The sequence below is a fragment of the Vicugna pacos genome, chromosome 16, assembly GCF_048564905.1.
Source record: "Vicugna pacos chromosome 16, VicPac4, whole genome shotgun sequence".
In the NCBI taxonomy this organism is placed as follows: domain Eukaryota; kingdom Metazoa; phylum Chordata; class Mammalia; order Artiodactyla; family Camelidae; genus Vicugna; species Vicugna pacos.
In genome coordinates this window covers 37723399-37745682 of record NC_133002.1, presented here as the reverse complement: position 1 = coordinate 37745682, position 22284 = coordinate 37723399, and the positions used below count along the sequence as shown (strand labels likewise).

Sequence of the window (22284 nt, the reverse complement as noted above, 5' to 3'; positions counted from 1 at the left end):
GTGGCATCATGCTGGCCTCAACCAACCAAACTTAATATAGCCAAAACAAAATTCATCCTTTTATCCTAAATTCCTCCTCCTCCCCTCCCATTTTCTATTTTAGTTGATGGCCAGTATCTACCTGCTCGCTCAAGTCATCTTCATTGTATCTTTAGGTAAATGAGCATTTTATCTAGAAGCTAATTTAAAACTTAATTGCTTACCGAAAAATGCACCTTCCTCTCCACCCCAACCAACTAAGCTTGTTCAGGCCATTTTCATCTCTCACATGGGTCACACTACAAGAACTTTTTTTATTCCAGATTTATTGATAAAACTGATATACATCACTATATAAGGTGTACAGCATAATGACCTGATATAGACAGAGTAAAAAGGGGAAAAAAATTTCCTTAAAAATATGACCCTCTTCATGAATTTGCATGTCATCCTTGTGCAATGCTCATCTCTGTATCCTCCCATTACAGTTAATGTTCTACCTAAGCCGGCACTGAGAACCTTTTAATTGGTTCTCTTACCTCAGTCTCTCCAAGATTCAACAGTAAGTTACTACTTCATAAGGCCCTTCGTGGCTCTCCATTCCCTACATAACAAAAGCCATGATTTTTTTTACATAGCACAGAATTCCCTCCAAGGTCTGATTTATACTTAACTAACAATGACCAGTTATTTACTATTCCTAGACCCTGAACAAGTTCAATCACCTTCTCTGAGCCTGCTATTCTTTTGTAAAAATAGCCATCCTAATCTCTCAAAAAGTTGATCTGAGGTGGGGAGCTCAGTGGTAGAATGCAGTGCTTAGCATGCACAGGGTCCTGGCTTCAATCCCCCGTACCTGCATTAAAAAATAATAAGCAAATAAATAAAATCCACCCCCCCCAAAAAAAACAAAAGTTGACCTGAGCTTTAAAAGAAATACACTTAAAACAATACACAATCAAGGGTTTACTGTACATATCACCCTTTATATCTATCTATCTAGTGCCACTTTTCAATTTAATAATACTTACTGAATACTTACTATGTGCTAGGTACTTTCCGGAACACAAGACAAAGGGAATACAGAAAAACACATTGAATAATGCGATCTTTGCCTTCCCCAAGCTCATTACAATATAGTTTCTCTACGAGTACCTTTACGGACTATCTCTAACGTTAAGAATAAGTAAGGAGGGGGTCCCCGGAAGTTCAAACTGGGCTGCCTCTCTGGGCGCCGCCACATCGCAGCACCTCGGCTTTCCTCTGCGGCAATCGCAGACCGGGAACCACCTCCACGCCCCTCACAGAACCCTGGGCCTCCGCAGACCGTGACCACAGCCCACGTGGCAGGCGGGGGCGGGGACGCGTGGCGCAGCTGGGGCCTGGACCTCTGCGCCTGCGCGCTGCGGCCAGTTCAAGGACCCGGATTTAAAGAGACAGGCACTATAACCGTCGTGGCTGCGCGCGGCCTGTGGGTGCCTGGTCGGAGGCCTGAGGTGGCGCCGGACCTGGGAAGGCAGGTGAGGGGCGGCGCGGCGGGGCCGGGCAGCGGGGAAAGAGGCGGCCGGGCTTCCCGGGCTCGGTGCGGCCCTGGAGCCAGCACCCTGGCCTCCCCCGCCCGCCCGCCCGGGAGCCCCGGGGCACACCCTCCGTGACGTGGCGGCCCCCCGGGAGCCCACGGGGGTTGGCTCCCGGCTCCCGGGACCCCCACGGGTGCGCGCCGGGGAGGCTGGGTGCCCCCGCCCACCACCCGGGCCCCGGCGGGGGCTACTCTGGCCCCGGCTGAGTCTGCACACCCGCCTCGCCTAAGTCGGTGCGCTTCTGAGAGAACTCTGGAGCCTTTCTCTTCCCACCGCGTCCCCTTCCCCAGCCCCTAGGCTGTGTCCTCACGGCCCGTCCGGCCCGACCGAGGGACTCACTTCCCAGCCGTCTCCCCGGTGTCTGCCCCCGGCCAGTAGCCCGTGCCCGTTCCCAAAAGCGTCCGGGGAAGGCCCTCCAGGAAAAGCGGCCGCTGGGCTTTCACTTCCCAGCGCGGCTGCATTCAGGCCTCAACGGTTTCCTCCTCGGCTCCCTTTGATGAAATGCAGAGCAGCGGCCGTGGGGGCTTTGAGCCAGACGGGCTCTTTAGAGCCGCATTGTGCCTCCTCGTGGCCCAGCGCCTCCTCGGCCCTGCGGAGGGGAGGGCGCTGCGAGGTGCTCTCTGGCCGGCTCCTTTCATCGTGGGGCGCGGTGAGCTTCGTAAATCGCTTTTTGGAGGAAGGTGTTGAACCCTAATTTGTTCCGAGCGCCTCTACGGGCCCGTCGTACTTTCACAAACCTCACCTCTGTGGTTCTTCCACTTCCGGGGGTTATAGAGCCCTTTGAGAGTTTCACGAAAATCATGACCTCCTTTCCTCCCAAAATGTACATTGCTGAATGTGCACATTTTGTATCCATTTTCAGGGAGTTCAGAGTCCCTCTCCAGCCCATCCATGGACTCATTTTAATTTTCCCAACTATCCCGTGAGGTAGGTATTATTTTCCTTGTTTGAGAAATAGGACAACTGAGACTCAGGGGAGTTAAGAGAATTCTTAAAGATTACATAGTCCCTGAACTGTGCGGTCAACTTGTGTTCCTATATCTGATTCCCAGTTACCTGCTGTCGTCTGCATCCTGTTGCACTCCAGTGAGTAAAGCCTGCTTTTCATTATTCCAATAGTAATTTAACTACAAAGCCGTGTGCAGGCTGAAAATAACTTACGGTATGTTTAAGGTTAAAACTATGAAGATACTTTAGAAAATATGAATACGGAAAGGTGCGGGGATACCATATGGATATAATCCGTTTCCATTTTGATCAGTTCCTTTGATTCTTGCTATCCAGTTATTTCAGCATTCCCTGATTCAAGTTACTGAATTGTAGTCATGCTAATTGCACATAGGGAGCTTCTGCTTGAAGGATAACTGCTTCATTGACTATAAGAGCTTTATTCTTAGAATGACAACCCTTTGAATTAGGGACTATTATTATCCACATTTTGCAGTTGAGGAAATTGAAGAACTGAGACGTTAAGTAATGCACCGAGGTCACAAAGGCGATCGGATTTTAGGCTCTGTTTAATTGCCTTTCAAAATAGGGCTTATAACTAAATATCAAATCTATATAGTGACTTAATTATTTTCTGAGGATGGCATGTATTTTATACTTCACATTAAAAATTTCATGAACATAATGTAATTTTTGTTGATTAAAAAGAAACTTAAGATATTTAAGGGTCATCATCCATTTTAAGACTTAGGTGTTGCTGATGGCCTCAGAAAAGACTTTATGTTATTTGGATTCTCTTTACTAGATACACATGTGTACATTGATAACTGAACATCCTTTTGCAAACTGCATTATCCTGTATTGGAACTCTTCATCCTGTAGGCAATGAATCTTCCATACTTTGGGGCGTATTTGGTCAGCATAGACTGTGTTAGGACGTCAGCCTTTGAGGAAACTAAAAGCCTAGCTCCGCCTTTGTAACTGACTTTTTCTGCCTCTCACCCTTTCATGCAGCTGTATGATTTTGGCTTTTAAGATCCTCTTCCCACCAGCTCTCCGTGCACTCAGCCGAAAAGAATTGTGCCTATTCCGAGAACATCACCGGCCTGACATAAGACAGTTCAGCCAGTGGTCAGAAACAGATCTTCGTGGACACCGCCTCCTCCAGAGAAAAAAGCCTGTTCTGTCATTCCAGGAAGGCAGTCTAAGACCACGTGCCACTTGCCTTGTTTTCTTGCCAGGGTCGCATGTGGGACTCTGCAGTGGCCCCTGTGAGATGGCAGAGCAACGGTTCTGTGTGGACTATGCCAAACGTGGCACAGCTGGCTGCAAAAAATGCAAGGAGAAGATTGTCAAGGGCGTATGCCGAATCGGCAAAGTGGTGCCCAATCCCTTCTCAGAGTCGGGGGGCGATATGAAAGAGTGGTACCACATTAAATGCATGTTTGAGAAACTGGAACGGGCCCGGGCCTCCACAAAAAAAATTGAGGACCTCACAGAGCTAGAAGGCTGGGAAGAGCTGGAAGATAATGAGAAAGAACAGATAAGCCAGCACATTGCAGGTGGGGTGGAGAATACTGGTTTCTCATCTTACTGATGCTGAGAGTAGAGCCCAATTTCTTTCATCTGGCTTGTTTTAACTTTTTACTAGGAAATAATTTCAAACACAGAAGAGTTGCAAGAATAAAAATAGTGCAGAGAATGCTCATATTCCCTTTACTCAGATTTACCGATTGTTAACATTTTGCTCTCTTTGCTGTATCAGTTATGTTCACATGTGCTCGCTCGCTCTATTGCTCTATCCTTCCACGCAGTTTTTTTCCCCCCTGAACCATTTAAGCATAAGTTGCATACATCATGGCCCTTTGCCTTAAATACTTCAATGTGTATATTTTAAAATTAGGAATGTTCTCTTACAAGACCCTAATAATACAGCTATCAACCAGTAAATTTATATTGATACAATATTTTAATCTACCATCTGTATTTCAGTTTTGTCAGTTGATCAACTAATATCTTTCACAGCTTTTTTCTCCCTCTTGTATAGAATCCTAGTGTAGGATCAGGTATTGCACTGGTTATCATGTCTGGCTTCCTTTAATCTGGAACATTTTCGTGGTCTTTTTTTTTTTTTTTTCTTTTATGACATTGACATTTTTGAAGAATAGAGTATCTACCACAACCCCCTTTTATCTATCAGTTTATTAACTGTATGGACTCATAGATTACTCCTTTTCCTGGTGGCTTATAATTGTACTGTACTTTATTGATTTGGTACTTAATTGTCCTGTGTTTGGCCAGTTGGGAGCCCCTTTGAGCTAGTTTCTGTCCTGGATGCCTGCATCACTGTTTAAAAAGTGTTTTTAAATACTTCCCTTACTCTCTGGCATAACAGTATGCTTGTTCTTAGGCTTACCTTGTATGTCTCCTATCAGCCCTGGAGTCAGTCATTTCTCTGAAAAGCCCTATTAGTGGGAAAATGGCCTTAGAGACCAAAATCTGGGTGCTGCGTGTCCTGGGTGCCATGAGATGTCCTTGCTTTTAAGCCCTTTCAGCAGACAGAACTAGAAACTACATGTTTGTATGGATATACAAAGCACACGTATTGCATAGACACATACGTATGCCCACTTACATGCATAGTCACTTATGTGCACATTTTAGAAATCTTACACTGATACTCAGAAATCCAATTAGTCCTTTCTGACCTTCAGTGTCTTCATCTTTAAAGTAATATTCATATCTTCAAATGAGTTTAGTTCTAGTCACTATGGGAGGACTCTAAAATGGGCATCTATCCTTGTTCTTTGAGGGGAAAAAAAGACTTCCAGGAGAGGAAAACGACTCCTGTATTTTCTTCTCAAGGTCCCCTGCTGCCCTGCTGGGCCTTGGCCATTGGCCTCAGCCTTTGTTACTTCTTGGCCTATCTCATTCAGAGGAAGAGAAATACAAGGTAGAGTTAAACTGTCACATAGCTCAAATAACTCAGCAGCTGGAATTCTTCCTTCCTATACCAAATCAACATGCCCTGTTTATCCATCTTTATTTTACTTTCTTGTTTATGTGTAAATTGGGGCTAATTCCATAAGCTGAGACCCTCAAGTTTTATCTGTTGACGTATGATTTCTGATTGCCTCCAAATCTGGAGAATAATATATGTAGAATAAGGGGTAGAGTGTTGATGAAAATTTAAGTTACTAATGGAAGTAAAGAGTTATTGAGTCTTTTGTCCACAGAATACCCTCTCCCTAGTGCCCTGTTACTCACTACCTCCGCTCACAAAGACTGCCAGCCAGCAGCCAGCACTGGGTTAATACCATGGTAGTAACTTACTAGCCAGGCTGTAAGAACAGCTGATAGATTCTTTGCGAGCATTTTCAAGGATCTTTCACTGAAGGATATTTTCCTTTTGGGATTCTACAGATCTGTCTTCCAAGGCAGCAGGCACACCAAAGAAGAAAGCCATTGTCCAGGCTAAGTTGACAGCCACTGGCCAGGTGACATCTCCAGTGAAGAATGCCTCATTTGTCACCAATACCAATCCCCGGAAGTTTTCTGGCTTTTCAGGTAAGATAGGTTAGATACTTTGGCTGTTACAGTCCTCCTTTTAATTTGGTATCCTGTTTGGAACTCCAGTTCAGAGTAAAGGGAAAATTTTGTGCTTTCTAGCTTCCTTAAATTGACCACTGAACAACATGAGTGTTAGGGGCTCCAAACCCTCTGCACAGTTGAAAATCCAAATATGGTTTATCTGCTTTCCTTATCCGACATTCCCATATCTGCAGTTCCACCATGCCCTCAGTTTCGCATCCATGGATTCAGTCAACCTCAGTTTGCGTAGTGCTCATTTGCTATTGAAAAAAATCCTCGTGTAGGTAGACCCATGCAGTTCAAACCCACGTTGTTCAGGGTCAGCTCTAATTTGCTTCAAGCTGAGCAGAGCACTAACAACTAATTCTCAGTGCTCTGCTTATGTATCATGTCTTTGTATACTTTAATCTCTTGCAGCAAAAAGATGTTTGTTTTGTCAAGACTTTTGCTCCTTGAAGCAGTTTACCTGGGTCAGACAGATTATTATAACTTGCCATTCACTTCCTTGTGTTTTGATAATGAAAAAATCCTGAGAAATTACATCCTTAAATTTGCCCAAACTAGAGATGAAAGTGGAGACGGGAGTTGTCTTGTGTGGCCTTATGGAACAGAGAGCTTTGGGCTGGGGGCTTCTACACACATGGTTTCACTTGTTCATCAGTTAATTTTGGGAAGTACTTTTATTAGGCCTACTTTATGAATGAGAAAGCTGATGTTCAGCATCGTTATGAAGTTAGTATTTATACTGAAGTCTGTTTAACTCAAACACCTGTGCTCTTTTATTTGGAGACATTCTTGTGACTGACTCAGGTAAAGAAAATAAAGTCAAAACATGTTGACCCAGAAGCTGTTTGGGGAGGTTGCTTTATGTGAGTGAAAGAAGCCTGGACTGGGGGTGGGGTGTATAGCTCACTGGTAGAGTGCATGCCTTGCGTGCACAAGGTCCTAGGCTCAAGCGCCAGCACCTCCATCAAATAACTAGACTAATAAACCTAATTATGTCCCCCCCAAAAACAAACAAACAAAAAGATATCTATATAAATATTAAAAAATTTTTTTTAAATCTGAAGAAAAAAAGAAGCCTAGGCTTGAGGTCGGAAGTCCTGAGTCCTGGTCTGAACCTCTGTGGCCTTACCTGGCAGTGGGATGAGGACACTGGGAATGGCAACACCCACCGCGGTGTCCCCACATGCTCACAAGGAATGAGGGAGACAGAGAGTGCCAGACTCTGGGCTTTTTAGTATTTTAAAACTGAGGTGTGCTTGTGTCCTGTTTAATGATAGGCCAAAGATGGAAATAAGGAAGAGTCCAGGTGACAGGAGGGCAGCATGTTTCTGGAAGGGTCCTGGTCCTAGGGAGGGAATTTGGGAGAAACCAGGTGTTCTAGTTCTTACAACCTGCTGAACAAAGATGCTTTGGAGATTTTGTCCCCTAAAATCCTCTTTAGACTCCAGTCGGAGATGAGGATAGATTTATAATATACAAAGCCCAGACAAGAAGACACTTAGATTAGCAGCCAGCTTGCTAATGGCTTTGCTGCAAGCTTGCGGAGTGAAATTTACTTTGTAAATGGTCACAAGGAGGTAAGAGAGGATCACTCGAGAGCTGTGCAGTTATTTTGGGGTGTCTGGAGGAAAGCTCGTCGACTACCTTTCTTTTTACAATAAGAAAGTGGTGGTGGGGGTGGGTGGCGGTGCTCCGGGGCTGGGAATGTCTTGTCTCCTCATCGAGAGATTGAACTAGATCATCTTTAAGTCTTACAGCTACGACAATCTGCGATAGCAGTAGATGCACACTGACTAACATGTCCTTTGATTTCTGCCCCCTTCCTTATCCCGTCTTTTCTGGGTTCAGCTTGACAGTTGCTCTGAGATCATCCTGACCGCTCTTGGCATGAAAGCGGCCCTTATTCTTCTGTGAAGCGCTCGTATAAAGATACACATCAGCTGGCCCTCTGTTTGGTGTGGGGCCGCTCTCTCTTTACTATTAATACCTTTGAAATTGGGGAAATTACTGACCTCCATTTCTTTACCCCTGAAGGGAGTATAATGATATCTACCCCTGAGGGGCTATCTTGGGGGATTAAGTGAAGCTACATACAGAGCACCAGCAGCATGTCTGTCAGTTTCCCTTTCTTCCTTCTCAGCAAGGCAAAATGAATCATCTCTGCTGTTTCTTTCTCTGACAGCCAAGCCCAACAACTCTGGGGAAGCCCGCTCAAGCCCTGCCCCTAAGACAAGTCTGTCCTCCAGCAAATGTGACCCCAAGCACAAGGACTGTCTGCTACGCGAGTTTCGGAAGTTGTGCGCCACGGTGGCTGAAAATCCTAGCTACAACGCGAAGACCCAGATCATTCAGGACTTCCTTCAGAAAGGCTCAGCAGGAGGTGGGGCCTCAAACATCCTCGGTGGGCTTTTCCTCTAAAGAGCTCAAAGTCATGGCTGGCTTCATGAGCATGTGAACTCTATAGTTGCGTGGGGCCCCACGCTTGGTTTAATGCTCTTGTTGTTGCTGTCTTTAAATTCTTAATACTTTTGAGCAAAGAGCCCATGTTTTCATTTTGTATTGGGACCTGCAGAACATGTAGCCAGTTCTGCTCAAAGCACATTGGCATCTTTCTTATTCTGCCCCCCAGGAGACCAGAAGAACCTACCCTGTTTGGCCAGGAGGAAAATTTCACTATCCTGCATGTTTGATTAGGTTTTTGTGAACCACTTGCACAGCCTGGAATGGAATTTTCTAATTCTGTTTCTTTCATCCACTAACAAATGATCATTGAGCATCTGTAATGTGCTCATCACTCGGAACACTGAAGTAAAAGTCATGACTGTGCCCTGCAGGAGTTTATCCAGGAGCAAAAAGGGAGGCAGATACATGAACAGCCAGCTAATGCTGTGCCCCTGCTGCCGTACAGAAATGCACGCAGCGCCCTGTGGTTCCGTGGCAGCAAGGGCAGCAATGCAGACGTCTCTTTTGGTTCCTTGAGTTTATGTATTTGTTTAAGGTCCATTTCTCAAGAAGCGTTTTTTCTTCTGTCTCCTCCAGATGGTTTCCACGGTGACGTGTACCTAACAGTGAAGCTGCTGCTGCCGGGTGTTATTAAGAGTGTTTACAACTTGAATGACAAGCAGATTGTGAAGCTTTTCAGCCGCATTTTTAATTGCAACTCAGATGATATGGCACGAGACCTAGAGCAGGTCAGAGGAAGGGGAGGGTAGGTGGATTTCAGGTGGGTTCTGCTGAGCCAGGCACCTGTACCCTCTCTTTTCTGGTTGGGGTACTTACTGTTTTAGGAAACCGAAACCCACTTGAGCAGGCTTTTATTATGAGAGGAGCTGAAGGAGAGGCTAGAGTTGTTAGTTCCACAAGGTTCTGAGGATTGAGCTCATGCCACTGTTGAGCCTGAGAGGCCCAGACCTCAAGGGGCTGGATCTGAGGCTTCCCACTGTCTCTCCTGGGCTCTTGTCCTACACCCTATTTTTTTCTGGCTTTTTCCCCCCCATCACTGGGGCTTACCATTCCGTTTGGTTTGTTCATGATTCCAGCCTTGGCACTATGGAAAGTTTCTATCCAAGCACCCCCGTTATCTGATGACCACATCTGTCTCTTAGTTCAGATTCTAACAGGACTCAAATTGGTTCAGCCCTGGATTTGTTCTTGTGTCACTTCTCAGCTAAGGCAGGTGGCCAGATCCTATGGTGGATGGAGGTGCCCTTTCCAGGAACTGTGGGTGGGATAGATTCTGTAAGAAGTGAGGTCAATATGTGTGAGTTGGGGGCAAGAGTGATGATTGAAATCTCTGATTCACCTTTAGTCCTGGGGGCTGGGAGGATACGCTTGGCCACTCTGGGGTTGCTGCAGTGGCATTTTGGTTTTTGGAGACAGGGTGATGTGTCAGAGACAATCAGAGTCTTCTTTGAGCAGAGCAAGTCTTTCCCCCCAGCTGCCAAGAGCCTCCTTACCATCCAGGAGGTGGACGAATTCCTCCTGCGACTCTCCAAGCTCACCAAGGAGGATGAGCAACAACAGGCCCTTCAGGACATCGCCTCCAGGTGGGGGCACTGCCCAGTGGGGATGGGCTGGGGGAGGTGGAATCACTAGGGAAGGAAGGTTTGGAAGTCCAGAGCTCTTCAGAGACCAAACTAAATCATCCCTCTAGGTGTACAGCCAATGACCTTAAGTGCATCATCAGGTTGATCAAGCATGATCTGAAGATGAACTCAGGTGCAAAACATGTGTAAGTACTGGCTCCTCTTGACGGCTGAAGCTGCCCACTTTGTTGCCAGCTGGTGTCAGGACTTTGGAGTCCTGATTGGGATTTGAATCCTGATTCTACCTTCTTCCTTCCTTTGGGACCCGTCACTTGAGCTCGCTCAGCCTCAATTTTCTCATATGTAAAGTGGAGATAACAGTACTGTTCTCACAAAGTATGGAAGATATTCAGTATGTATGGTATGAGTCACTTGCCCACTCCAGCCCCTCTTTGCCAGGGTAGCATCCATGTAGCACAGTGTCTCAAAAGAGCTGAGATCTCCAAGAGCTTTTTCTCCTGTACAGGGCTTGAGACGATAGAACATAACCCCTTCCCCATATATTAGGATCCCTCCTCTCCGAGGACAGACAGCGGTCTAAAGCAATAAGGTCAAAGGCAATGGTTTTTATTTCCTTGCTCTTGTCCACCTTGGCAGGTTAGATGCCCTCGACCCTAATGCCTATGAAGCCTTCAAAGCCTCGCGCAACCTGCAGGATGTGGTGGAGCGGGTGCTCCGCAACGAGCAGGAGGTGGAGAAGGAGCCAGGCCAGAGACGAGCTCTGAGTGTCCAGGCCTCACTGATGACCCCGGTGCAGCCCATGCTGGTAAGGGCGCTGCTCTGGCCCTGCTTTCTACTCCTCTCCCAGGTTACTGTCCTTCCCTGTGAGATCTGATAGGGTAGATGTTGATGGCCCATGCACGGTGGCCACAGGAGTTTGGGGAAGGAAGAGCAGTGATTTGGAGTGTGTCTCTCAATGGGGGAGTAAAGGCAAAGGAGGAGACAGCATGACCTGGTGGAAAGGCCTGAGACCCAGACCCGGCTCTGCCACCATGAGCTATAGAACCTTACGTGGTTTACTTCAGTCTCTCTTGGTCTTTAGTTTTCTTGTGTGAATGATGTCTGAAGTATCTTCCCAGCATGGTTCATCTGTCATCTTTCCTGAAGTCAGGTGGATGTATTAAGTAACTTCTGAGGTTCAGTGACTTGCCCTGAAGTAGCTCTGAAAGTTGGTGGCAGAGCCAGGCTTCCTATGACAGGGTGACTTGGGCCTCCTTTTTTTCCGGAAAGGAATGATGCCCAGCTCTTCTTGGGCCTCTGCTCATTTCATGAGAAATGGAATTTCCTTTCTGATACGGGTTTTCCTGTGCAGCAGGGCCCTCCGAGTCTGCTGCCATGCCTGCATGAGGCCCTCTGCATTGTCTCAGTGGAGTGTGGTGCTTTTTATGGAACTGCCTTGTGTGTTTTCCTGAAGCCTCGGTCTAGAGTTCTGTGTTTGGGACAGCGAAGTATTCTTAGGAATGTGAGACAGCCAGCACCAAAATAATGAGCTCTCCACCCACGGGACAGGAGTGGTCACCTCCATTCGTGGCCTTTCTTGGCTTTCATAAGAATTTTTTTCTGGAATCTGCTCCACAGCCCATCGTCTGAAGAGTGGCCTGGATCATACAGCTTACTGGTCAACCGCACAGGCTTTGGAGTTGGGCCTAGATTCACATCTCATTCCTGCCCTTTACTGGCTGTATAATCTTAAGTGAGCACTTAACCCCTGTGAGCTTCAGTTTTCTCATCCATAAAGTGAAAACAGCCATATTTATCACATATGACGTCATCAGTGAAATGAAATTATGTGTATGATCTGACATGTAGAAGTACCCCCAAAATGCTAGTCATTGTTTGAATCGGTGGCACAGGTAAGTGAATAATCGCTCCTGTGTCATGTCCTGTCCCAGGGGTCCCTAATCACTGCCACCCTGCCAGCCTCACTGCCACCTGCACTCTTTAACCTTAGCCTCTATGTACCTCCTGTGCTGAGATAACCGATGTGTTTAGTGATAAGCCAGAGGCCCTGCGAGACCTTCAATTGCTGAGAAGAAAATAAAGTGTTTCAGTGGAATTGTATTAGCTCTACAGTGAACTGCATTCGTATATTCCTCAGAATGCAAGCTCCTACGTCAACCGCAGTGATGCTTTTATAGTCAGAATGTGGCACTGTCCAGCCTTTCTGTTCCCACCCCCTGTTCAGCGGCCTGCCCTGTGGGGGTGCTCTGGCCTTCAGTCCCTGGGACCCAGGCTCTCGGCTCTCCTTGCTGAGCATCGCCTCGTGGGAAGAGCACCTGTAAGTCACCAGGCTTTTCATCCCCTATCCCAAGGCCGAGGCCTGCAAGTCCATCGAGTATGCGATGAAGAAGTGTCCGAATGGCATGTTCTCTGAGATCAAGTATGACGGGGAACGAGTCCAGGTGCACAAGAACGGGGACCACTTCAGCTACTTCAGTCGCAGCCTCAAGCCCGTCCTGCCGCACAAGGTATAGGTCCCTTCCGTCCCCTGGGACTCTTACCCATCTTGCGTTTAAGAATCTCAAAGCCAGTGTTCCATAGCCATTCCAGCCCTGGTGCAGAATAGGGGTCTGTTTACTGTTTGTTGAATGAATTCATGTATTCATTTTTGAAGCCTTCCAGTAATGCAGGGCTGCTAAGTAGGGACAGCCAAAGAGCACAGACAGTCAGTCAGCACAGAGCCGCGGGGGCAGTGATGCCCAGACAGCGAGCTCAGCTGGTCAGTGATGCGCAGGGCTTGTCTTCTGTGTTTCCATGTCCTACGTGTTCCTTCCGAGCTAAGTCAGAGCTCAGGTACAAAGGACTGTTGAGCTCTCGTTTGTTAATTTATTCAACAAGTAGTTATCAGCGGCTTCGTCTGTGCTGGGCACTGTTCTAGCTAGTGGACGTACAGTAGTAAAAAGAAACAGACAGGAGTTCTGCCCTTCCAGAAGCTTACATTCAGATGTAAACACAATCCCATGGGGACTTCTGGGAGCCCAGACTCCTGCTCTTAATCAAGGGACATTGAGAACCTCACCCCTCAGCCCCTTTCAGCTCCCAGGGTGTCTGGGAGCCTTTGGGGGTGTGTCCAGAGAAAAGTAGCAGGAACATCTGGCTGCAGCAGGTTGGGAGTAGATGACCCTCCTGTCCTTGCTCCCCCTTCTTTCCTAGCTCAGACTCTGATTCTCAGAGCCCCGGGGGAGGGGACGTGGTGTGGGGCTCACCTCCTTGCCCCAGCCTCACCTGCCCGCTGGAGCACCAGGCAGTCAGAGAGCTGAGCACAACCTCCCCGTGAGCATCAGTGCGGGCTCACGTGCTCCGTGGGGGAGGCTCATGGTCAGACCACTAAGGAAGAGCTCCCGGTGAGCTTGTTCAGGGGGCATCTCCGGCTCCTCAGGAGGGAGTTTGAGCTCACCTTTCCGGCGTATGAGCCCTTTCCCTTCTCTTTAACTTAGTTCTGTTCATTCCCTGTCTCCCTGTGCTTTGGTTCTTGAAGGGCTGGGTTGAGCGTGGAAGCAGAGTGGGACGTGCAGGCCTTCCCTGTCCAAGCGTCAGACGCAGTGAGGGCCTAAGTGCCCTGCCTGGGGGAGGAATGGACCACAGTCATTCTCTCTGGACCTCCTTGGTGGCCTCACTCAGCAGGGGCCACTGTGGGTTACAGTGGAACCTCTTCCTGTCTAGGACTGTCAAACACTAGCACTCCGCCTTTAACAGGAAAAAATCCAATTCCAAACATCTTTTCTTCTCCAGGTTCAGAGCTCCCACTCAGAGAAGCCCCTTCTCACGTTTCATTGCTGCTCCTAAAAGGGGTTCATTTCCTCCTTTCCAGCCGGTCTGCTGTCCCACTCAAATCTCTGCCTCCCACTTTCCCCCCCCCCTTTCCGTGTTTGTCTACCCCACTTTCTCTCCCTCATTCTCACTCTCAGTTTCTTTCTTTTTCCTGCAAACTCTGCTGTGCAGCCCATAGAAAGTGACCTCAACATGGGCTGACCTCTTCCTAGTTCTGGGCAGAGGTCCTGAAACATAGCTGATTCCTCCTGTGTAGGTGGCTGCCAAGGCCTAGGTCTGTTTTGCACTTGTTGGTGTTTTTTCTGGGGCCTGGCTTTTGCTTTTTTGTGGCTCAGCTCCCTCGCCTGAGTGACCCTTCTGCCTCCAGGTGGCCCACTTTAAGGACTACATCCCCCAGGCTTTCCCTGGGGGCCACAGCATGATCTTGGACTCTGAGGTGCTTCTGATCGACAACAAGACAGGCAAACCACTGCCCTTTGGGACTCTGGGAGTGCACAAGGTACCGGCTTAGGGCTAGATGTGCAAACGAGTGTGTGCATGTGTGGGTGTGTGCATGCTGGAGGTCTGAATGGAGAGGAATATATCACTTACTTTGGGTCAAGCTTATCTTCTTCCCTGAACTGTTTCTGAATTTAGCCCTGAGTTTAGATGTTTTGTTTTTGTGTTTTGCATAAAAAAGAGCTAGTAGTGGCAACTCACAGTTGAGTCGGTCCCCTTTCAGGACCATGTGCCAGGTGCCCTTACGGCCCAGGGGCTTCACAGCATAAATAGGACTTTTGTATCAGGTGCTTCAGAGGGTCTCCGGAAGTGGACTGGGACACCCCATTTTTCATGCCCTCTTATTTTTGTCCCTCGTGTACCCACTACTTCATTTTCCCTTACAGAAAGCTGCCTTCCAGGATGCTAATGTCTGCCTGTTTGTTTTTGATTGTATCTTCTTCAATGATGTCAGCTTGATGGATAGGTGAGGGATCTATTTTTGATTCCTGGGTGGGGAGATGGGGGCTTCAGATTGGAAGGGAGGGAGAGGCGGCTGGAGCATGTGCTTCTTTGTGCCTAGAAGCTGTAGCAGGAGGGAGCTGAGAGGGAGCATAGTTGCTACACAGTCCCCATCAGTGGTAGGAAGAGCCGATGTGTTGACTAGAGCTCAGCTCTGAAAACTTAAGCCACAGAGGAAACACAGCCACCCACAGAAATTTCTCTGCTTCAGCAAAATGGACTATTGATGAGATACAGACTGTGAGCACAGTGGGGTTTCAGTTGATCTCTCCACCAGTACCTGCAGTCCACAAGGCAGATGGTTTTCAGCTCAGAGGTTCTGTTTTTGGAAGAGGCTGACAACAGGAAGCTTGTGATTGTTGGGGTTCTGTGCTTAGGACCATCTTAGAACTAGCAGTCTTAGCTGCATCCAGTTCTTGGGCCTGAGAAACCAAGGTGTCCCTGCCCCCACCCCTACGCCGGCCCACATCCCTGAGTGTGGGGCAGGGTGGGGAGACAGCAGGGAGAAAGAACTGCGGGTAGGAGCTGGGGTTTGGGCTTCAGGTCTTGAGCCTGTCACCAGCCCGCCTTTGGCCAGGGGTGAGGCACGGCACAGAAAATGAGAATCGGAGTCAGTTTTCAAGTGGGACCAGAATTTATACTGTCCGTTTGGGCTGATAAAGTAGAAACGGGAATTACAATGATGAAGTGGCTCTGTGCTGCGGCCCACAGCTGCCCACCTTTCGTCCCGTGGAGCCCTTGTCACCTGGGACGAGCAGACCTATTACAGGACACGGGGGCTTTAAGCCATGGCCGACCCTGTCGGGAAGCTGCAGTCTGTCGCTGTGCCCCTCCCCTCCTCAGAACTCAAGGGGATGGGAGGGTCCTAGCCTGCCCTCAGCTCTCCTGTCCCCTCAGGCCTCTGTGCGAGCGGCGGAAGTTTCTTCATGATAACATGGTTGAAATTCCCAACCGGATCATGTTCTCAGAAATGAAGCAAGTCACGGTGAGCAAAGACCCCACCCTAGGCAGTGCCCTAGAGCTTTGTATATACATTTAAAAAAAAAATTTTTTTAATGGAGGTACTGGGGATTGGACCCAGGAGCTCATGCATGCTAAGCATGTGCTCTACCACTGAGCTATGCCCTCCCCATTGAGGGGTTTGAAAGCAGGGCAGAGAACCCCTGGGGTCAGGCGTGACTGGGTGAATGAGTCCTGATTATTTTCTCACGAGGGAGGCTGATTATATAGTCATACCTCGAGATATTGTGGGATAGGTTCCAGACCACCACAATAAAGCAATATCACAATAAAATAAGGCAAGTGAGTTTTTCCCTAGTGCATAGAAAAGTTATGTGGACACTATATTGTAGTCTATTAAGTGTACAATAAGCATTATGTCTTTAGGGGGAAAAATTACATAACCTTAATTAAAAATACTGCTAAAAAATACTAACCATGTGCTGACAACAGAGGGCTGCCACAACCATTGTAAAAAAGAAAACCAGTATCTGCAAAGTGCACGAAAGCAAAACTTACAGTAAGACAAGATCGGCCTGTGCTCGTCCCCACCTAGGAGGGCAGGGCCTGAAACACTCATCTCAGGTGGGCTCCCAGGATCTCAGAGCCACAGCAGCTCTCTGGTTGGTCCCTGCTTGCAAGCCCTTTGTTCCTTATATTCAAGTCAGAGTGTTTGCAGCGGGCACTCTGCTATTGTGTGGAAAGGAACCACCTCTGCCTCATCCTACAGCCTTTCTCTGTTCCCACACCAGCCTCAGAGTCTCTCCTGTTATCCCTCAGAAAGCCTCAGACTTGGCCGACATGATTAATCGGGTGATCCAAGAGGGTCTGGAAGGGCTGGTGCTGAAAGACGTGAGGGTAAGACATCACATCCTTTGCTTTCTCCCGCAGACTCAGCCCTCCCCCGAGCCTTTCCAGCCCTGGCCAGGAGGTGGTGGTGGCGGTCTGAAGTGCTTGGGGATGGGTGCCGAGGGGGCGCCTTTCCAGGGTTCTGGATCGAGAGGATGGGTTTGTGTGTGTCTCCTGTAGTGGGTGGAGCAGAGTGGGCTGGGCCCTGTGACAGACCCCGTATGTCCTCCCTCATGGGTGGGGGGCTGGGGAAAGCCCACCCTCGTGGAGCTTCCACTCATTCTAGTTTGTGGTCTCTCTCATGCTTCCCCTCAGGGCACGTATGAGCCTGGAAAGCGTCATTGGCTGAAAGTGAAGAAAGACTACTTGAACGAGGGGGCCATGGCTGACACAGCTGACCTGGTGGTCCTTGGGGCCTTCTATGGGCAAGGGAGCAAAGGTCAGGGTGGCCTCTGGCCCCTGGGATGGTACCTCTTTGAAAGGCACTATCAAGGTCTAGGCTGCCTTTTTCCTGGGTTGATCTGCTAGCATGACCAGTCATGGCTTCCAAAGTTCCGGGATCAGGGGCCTCAAGGGCACCCATGTTACCTCTGGCAGGGACATTGAGAGCTGCAGACCTGGGCGGGGGGAAGTCAGGCAAGAATGCCCTTTGCTGGCCTGGCTCGAAGAAGCTTCTCACCAACTGTTTCTTCAGGGCCTGGCAGCTTCCTCCTCAGGGAAGATCTTAATTTCCTGACTGGAGGGGAAGCTGGGGTCTGAGGAACTGCGGCTTGTAGGCATTCTTCTGTGTGCCAGGCACTATTTAATTCCTTTTACTCTGCCAAAGCCCAGCATTATGTGTGATTATTCCTAATTTGCTGAAGAGGAAACTGGGGCTCATAGACGTGGAACTTAACACGGCTAGTAAGAGGTGAACTCTGGCACTCTGATGCCAAGGCCCAGGCCCTTTCCTCTCCAGCAGACTGCCTCTCTCGGGGCTCGTGGGGCTGGCAGAGAAGGCTCCCTCCACCCACAGCTTAGCCCATCCTCCCCTCAGGTGGCATGATGTCCATCTTCCTCATGGGCTGCTATGACCCGAGCAGCCAGAAGTGGTGCACAGTCACCAAGTGTGCAGGAGGCCACGACGACGCAACACTTGCCCGGCTGCAGAAGGAACTGGACATGGTGAAGATCAGCAAGGTGAGGAAGGGACCGGGGCCTGGCCCCTGGACTGGCAGCACGGCTGAGACAAGCTGTGCCTGGGGGGCTGCAGGTTTCAGTTATCGGTCTCAGCAGAGAGGAGAGCTTGCTGGTTGGCCAGAGGAGCAGTATTAGACCCTCCAATCTCTGAGCACCTACCTTGTGGAAACTGGCGTGCATGCCCTCTAGGCCACACCGTCTGGGCAGGGAGGATCCCACGGGGTGCGGGTCAGCCTTCTGTGATAAGTCACCTCTTTTGGCGAGCTCGTGACTAAGAAGGGCTTTAAGTCTTGCTTTGGCAACAGCCCAGGATGGCATCTTTTCTCCTCCAGGATCCCAGCAAGATACCCAGCTGGCTGAAAATCAATAAGATCTACTACCCTGATTTCATCGTCCCAGACCCAGAGGTATTAGTCCAGTGGCCTGGGGTCCTCCAGCCCAATAAAATTGAGCATGTACATTTTCTAGTGCCGCCAAGACGTCAGCTCAGCCTCACTGACAGTCCGCACAGGGATGGGGATCTGGCTGCTTAGCCAAGTGACAGGCAAGGGATGACCAGTCAACACTGAGGGAACTCTGAGTAGAGAGAGGAAGGGACTGCCCGTTCTCCAGTCACAGGGTCTGCTCTAGAAGTGACCTGGCCTAGGCCCTCCCTGCTCTGACAAGAGAAGCTGGGGCCCAGTCAAGAAAGGGGACTTCCCTGAGGTCACACAGCGTCAGCATCATCCGTGGGGCTCGAACCCGCCTCTCACCTGTGAGCCACTGCTTTCTTGGTCTTGTCTTCTTAACCTCTGAGTGACCTGACTTACTCCTGACAGAAAGCTGCCGTGTGGGAGATCACAGGGGCTGAATTCTCCAAATCTGAGGCTCACACAGCCGACGGGATCTCCATCCGATTCCCTCGCTGCACCCGAATCCGTGATGATAAGGACTGGAAGTCTGCCACTAACCTCCCCCAACTCAAGGTGCCAGCTCCTAGGCTGCGTGTGTGCCGTCCTCCCCGCCGCCCCAGCCTGGGAACCTTGGGCACCTGGCCTCACGTGTTCTGTCTTCTCCTCTCCCCCATTCACCAAGACAGGCAAGGAGGGCAGCTATTAGAAAGAGAGACTGAACTGTTGGGGGCCAGGAGCAGCAGCACTGAGCCTCCGCACCGAGTAGACAGCCCTGCCTTCACCGGGCCCGCTGAGCAGCCCTGGGTCCTGGAGAGGGAGAGCTCCTGCCTCTGCCTCCGCCTCCTGTGGGGGACCTGGCCCCAGGCCACGGTCTCTACTTGCTGATAAGAACTGGGGAGCAGAGAACAGTGCTCTGTGCCGATTATTCCAGAAGCAGGGCCAGAGTTTAGAAAAATACCAAGGAAGCTGCCACTTTTCCCTGCTGTGTCTCTCTCCCCTTTGTTCTTCAGCCACATGCGCCTGAGACCTACCACACAGACTGCCTGAGGCCAGTGGCTGGGGAGGGAGTGACACACCCGACCTTCTCCCTCCTTCTCAGGAACTGTACCAGCTGTCCAAGGAGCGGGCGGCCTTCACCCTAGTGGCCGGAGATGAGGGGAGCTCCACCACAGGGGGCAGCAGCGGAGAGAACGAGGGCACCTCGGGGCCAGCTGTCTCTCATAAGGCTCCGAGGGCCTCCCCCAAGCGGCCCTCGGCCAGTGCCAAGAAGGCAGGAGAGAAGCTGAGTGGCTCCGACGGCAGAGGCGGTAAGGAGGAGGAAGGCGGCCAGGGTGATGAAGAGCGGCTGTGAGGACGGGGTTGTGTCCAGCCATGGGCCAGAAGCTCTTCTGCTGGGCGCCTCCTGCGCTGCAAATCTGAATGACGGGACGCAGGGAGCGCCCATCTGATCAGGGGATAAGCCACCTCTGAACTAAGGCTCAGCTTACACCCCTTCCCCCCCGTCTCACCCATGCTCAGAGCGGAAGGGCCTGGCCCTTCTCTTTGCTGCCCTGACTTCAGAGACTATTATCAGCTCCCCTGCCCTCTTAGTTCTTATCCCGAGCTCTCTCCTGCAGGCACCAAGCTGGCTGCAAAGCCTTTCCCTGTGAAAGTGGGAGAGAAGCGGAAGGCCCCCGATGAGACCCCGTGCCAAGCAAAGGTGAGGGTAGCAGTGCGCCCAGGGGGCCTGGTGTTCCCAACCCTCTGCACTTGGAACTCTGAGAGATGAGCAAAGGTGTTACCAGGACTAACTGCCAACCCAGCCCCCTGCCCTCGTGCGGGTGCTCGTGGCCGTGGGCTGGGCTGGCCGGGACGCAGCTCCACCCCGTGCCCTCTTGTTGCCTTGCAGAGGCGGCCAGCCAGCCAGCAGAGAGGAAGGAGAGCCGTGCCCACAGGCAGGAGATAGGCCAGCCTACCTAGCGGAGAGGCTGCAGGGACGCCCCTGCTGCCGCCCCCAAGTCACAATTGACATTAAAGGGGAGAAAGCCGTCTGGGTGTGGGGGTGCAGCAGTGTGAGTTTGTGAACCCGGCCAGCGGGCAAGGAGGGGAAGGCACTGGCTTGGTGGCCATCCTTTCCGCTCTCATACTCCCTCATTAGTCTTTGGTTTGACAACAGGTGTCGAGCACCTGTGGAGGCCAGTAACTCGGCTGAGGAGCTGAGGGCCCAAAGCACAGATAGACAAGTCAACATTTGGTCACTGCACGGTTGATTGTGCCACCACCCCCACCGAGAGTAAGCACCAGGGTCTGGGAACTCAGGCCCTGAACCTAGTCCCCAGAGGACCTGTGGGGCCTTACCATCTTCTCCCTACCTGCAGCCCTCAAATCTGCGCGCAGTCCCAGCAGCGGTCCTGGCCCCTTGGTCCAGCTGGTGCAGAGTGGACTGCTCGATTCAGCAACATCCCTGCGTCTGAGTGCCACCAGCCGTGCCCACCAGCCACTAGATGGTCCTTAGAGACGTGTACTTTTCCATTTTCCAGGTCCCCAGTGTTAGGCCCCGTCCCCTCCCCCTTCCTTCTTTTTCCCCTAGGCAAGGATGGAAAGCTGTGTAGTCCTGTGCAATCTGGAGTAGCTAGAGGATGGGGGTTTTGATGCCTTCACCTTTTCTCCAGTAAACTCTTTCCCCGTGTGTCCTGACCCCTAGGCTCCCTCTCTCTGGATCTCGTTCTAACCTCCTTCTCCGCTCTTCGCTCCTCTGGGTGGAGAGCCATCTGCCCCAGCACAGTCCAGCCCCACCTCGGGCCCACCCTGACCACTGTGCATTTGCAGGTGCTGCTGGACATCTTCACTGGGGTGCGGCTCTACCTGCCCCCTTCCACTCCAGACTTCAGTCGTCTGAGACGCTACTTTGTGGCATTCGATGGGGACCTGGTGCAGGAATTTGACATGGCCTCAGCCACACATGTGCTGGGTAGCAGGGACAAGAACCCCGAGGCCCAGCAGGTCTCCCCGGAGTGGATTTGGGCATGTATCCGGAAACGGAGACTGGTAACCCCCTGCTAGGACTGCTGCCTCCCCCTCCCTCACGCCGTACCCTACCCCACCACGCTACTCCTGGACCGGGCGCCGGCTGGGCAGGCAGACATAGGACGGCAGGAGGTGGGGACAGGCTTCTTTCTCCAAGCTGCACAGCTTCCAAAACCAACCATGCATGGTCTCTTCCCAGCGAGAGTTAGTGGCTGTGGGCATCACCAGTGAACTCAGTTTCTCCTGAGGTTCACATAGATCTTTCAGATCTGGGTGCTGGTTTTGTTGTTTTTTTTTTTCCCCTTCTTTAAAAAGCAGCTTTTCTTTTTAAAAAAAATAAAATAAAATAAATGAACTATCTTGGTGGTCTCTCTGTCCTCCCACCCACCCCCAGCCACTGTAACTCCCCTAGTGCTTAAGGAGTGAAGGGAAGGCTGGCTGTTGAAGCTGTTCAGTGGCAGTCTTCTCTCCCTCGCCTGCCCCTTAGACTTCCAGGCTCATTTTAAAGTTGTATTTAAAAAGACTCCTCAGAAATGCTTATATTTGGCAAAACTTTTATTCAGCCTGGCTCTTTTTGCAATGAAGCCTCATTTGAAAGAAAACAATGAATTTTATGTCTTTAATTCTCTGTGTTCTCCTATTCCAGGGTGTGGGTCTGGTTTGAAGGGAGGGGACCAGGATCAGGTAGTAAAACAGGGCCTATATGGAGAATAGGGAGGTTGTCTGGGCTGCTCCTTGGGGAGACAGGGCTCCAGGAGAATCTGCCTCCCCAAAATCTGGACACAAGGCTGCTCTTTAAAAACCCACCTGAGAACAGATCTACACAGCCTGCTTACAGAGAATGGCTCTTATGCCACCCGAGGCTGATTGATTTATTTGAATAAAAGGAAAATAGTTCAG

The 22284-nt window shown here is 50.1% G+C and overlaps 1 protein-coding gene and 1 non-coding gene across 10 annotated transcripts; one reads left to right on the top strand and one right to left on the bottom strand.

Annotated features, from left to right (window-relative positions):
- Positions 1–394: 394 nt before the first annotated feature.
- LOC116283763 (U6 spliceosomal RNA) lies at positions 395–498 on the bottom strand. The gene has a single exon (XR_004193473.1). It is a non-coding gene; the product is annotated as a U6 spliceosomal RNA (small nuclear RNA).
- Positions 499–1371: 873 nt separating this feature from the next.
- On the top strand, positions 1372–21739 carry LIG3 (DNA ligase 3). Of its 9 annotated transcripts, none has more exons than XM_072938927.1 (22): positions 1372–1499; positions 2422–2486; positions 2612–2645; positions 3522–4069; positions 5931–6074; positions 8287–8484; positions 9144–9295; positions 9984–10150; positions 10258–10335; positions 10787–10955; positions 12502–12657; positions 14328–14459; positions 14845–14924; positions 15857–15944; positions 16739–16816; positions 17123–17246; positions 17844–17986; positions 18319–18393; positions 18805–18951; positions 19478–19685; positions 19995–20077; positions 21187–21739. In XM_072938927.1, exons 4-22 carry the CDS (start codon positions 3526–3528, stop codon positions 21418–21420), a joined length of 3000 nt encoding a protein of 999 aa, XP_072795028.1. In that variant the 5' UTR covers positions 1372–1499; positions 2422–2486; positions 2612–2645; positions 3522–3525; the 3' UTR covers positions 21421–21739. The 9 variants fall into 9 exon arrangements, with proteins under 9 accessions (XP_072795028.1, XP_015101305.2, XP_072795027.1 ...); XM_072938929.1 differs by having other exon boundaries at positions 1417–1499; positions 2426–2486; XM_072938928.1 differs by lacking the exon at positions 1372–1499 and adding an exon at positions 1675–1792.
- Positions 21740–22284: the final 545 nt, after the last annotated feature.